The 1,596-nt window shown below is 48.4% G+C and overlaps 1 protein-coding gene across 1 annotated transcript; it reads left to right on the forward strand.

The window, feature by feature from the left end:
* The first annotated feature begins 343 nt into the window (after nt 1-343).
* On the forward strand, nt 344-1,039 carry LOC104905917 (uncharacterized). Its single transcript, XM_010694573.2, has one exon. The coding sequence runs from the start codon at nt 344-346 to the stop codon at nt 1,037-1,039; it is 696 nt and encodes a 231-aa protein (XP_010692875.2).
* Nucleotides 1,040-1,596: the final 557 nt, after the last annotated feature.

A 1,596-nucleotide genomic window follows, 5' to 3' on the forward strand; every position in this document is an offset into this window, starting at 1 on the left:
AGCCCACAGCCCAGTGAGAAAGCTCCGCTCACTGTGGACGGGCCGCCAGGGAGAGCGAGACCGGCATGATCAGGATCAGGTGGCCAACTCCAAAACCCCCATGGAGCATATGGGGGATGAAGATGAAGAGGAGGAGGAGGCGCAAGATACAGAAGTCCAGTAGCATTCCTCCCAGCCAAGGAAGGGGAGTGAATATCGGCGCAGAGCACCGGTATCATTGCGGAACACCGTTTTCTACTGCAATTCTGCAAGAGCCCATGGAGAAGCTTAAAATGCCGACATGCAAGTATGACGGCAAGACTGATCGGAGATCAATCACATATCGGCCTATGAAGGACATATGATGTTGTACACCGATACCGACTCAGTATGGTGTAAGGTGTTTTGCTCTACCTTGGTTGGACTAGGACAAACATGGTTCAAGAGCATTCCACCGGCAACCGTCTTTGATTTCCGCCAACTCACATCTATGTTTGTAACGCACTTCGTAAGTAACAAGCGACGCGAGAAAACCACCGGCGATTTGATGTCTATCAAACAAGGTGAGATAGAAAGTTTGAGGGACTATGTGGGGCGTTTCAATGCTGAAGCCGTCACCATTCCTACACTGCAGCAAGAGGTGGCGGTCCTAGCCCTCATGACGGGGTTGAGAGAAGGGACTCCATTTCGAAGTTATCTCGGTAGAAAGAAAATAACGTGCTTAACAAAGGTCTTGGGAAAGGCAAATGACTTTATAAGAGGAGAAGAATTTGACAAAGCAGCTAATGCTAGAAGGCCGGCAGCAGTAGAGAAAGATAAGGAGAAAGATAAGGATAAGGATCGCCGGGACGACAAGTACCGGAAGGATAAAAAGTCTGATACCACAAGAAGAGAGGAAAACAATTCCGTAAAAAAGGGGTTTGAGGGTCGGCCGGACAAATATCAAAACTATACCCCACTAACGATATCTCGGGCACGGATCTTTGAAATGCACAGTAAAGACGATAAGTGGCAAAGACCCAGGAAAATGTATTATAAGGGCCGAGATAAGTCTAAGTGATGTGAATTCCATGATGATTACGGCCATAAAACGGACGACTGCAAGGACCTTAAGGACCGGATCGAAGACCTCATCAGGAGAGGTTATTTTACCCAGTACCAATCAAGCAAGGGTCGATCGCAAAACTCCTCCCAGAGAGGACGAAAATACTAGCAGGAGGCCGGTAAAGGACAGGATCACTGAGATCCACGTCATAAGCGGAGGGCCGACAAGAGGCGGCAGCATCCATGGAGCAAAAACTAGTTTGAAAGAAGTTCGCCACCAGGTGAACTATAACATTACCAGAAAATGGTCGGCACCCCCATCAACGACGTCTGTAGCTTTTACATCAGAGGACGCTAAAGGGATCTTCTACCCCCATGACGACCCTTTGGTAGTATCTCTGCAGATATCCAACGCAATGGTTCATTGCGTGCTGGTGGATGGAGGGAGCTCTGCTAACATCCTATATAAGGAGACGTTCGAAAATATGGGCTTCGATAAAGCATGCTTGAAGCCGGTCTCCTACCCAGTTATCGGTTTCACAGGAGGATCTGTCGTTCCAGAAGGGACTGTCA

This window comes from Beta vulgaris, chromosome 1 (assembly GCF_026745355.1).
Source record: "Beta vulgaris subsp. vulgaris cultivar EL10 chromosome 1, EL10.2, whole genome shotgun sequence".
Taxonomy (NCBI): Eukaryota; Viridiplantae; Streptophyta; class Magnoliopsida; order Caryophyllales; family Amaranthaceae; genus Beta; species Beta vulgaris.

Bases quoted from the DNA above. Each gene is read 5' to 3' on its own strand.
- LOC104905917 (XM_010694573.2), top strand. From the start codon at position 344: ATGTTGTACACCGATACCGACTCAGTATGGTGTAAGGTGTTTTGCTCT.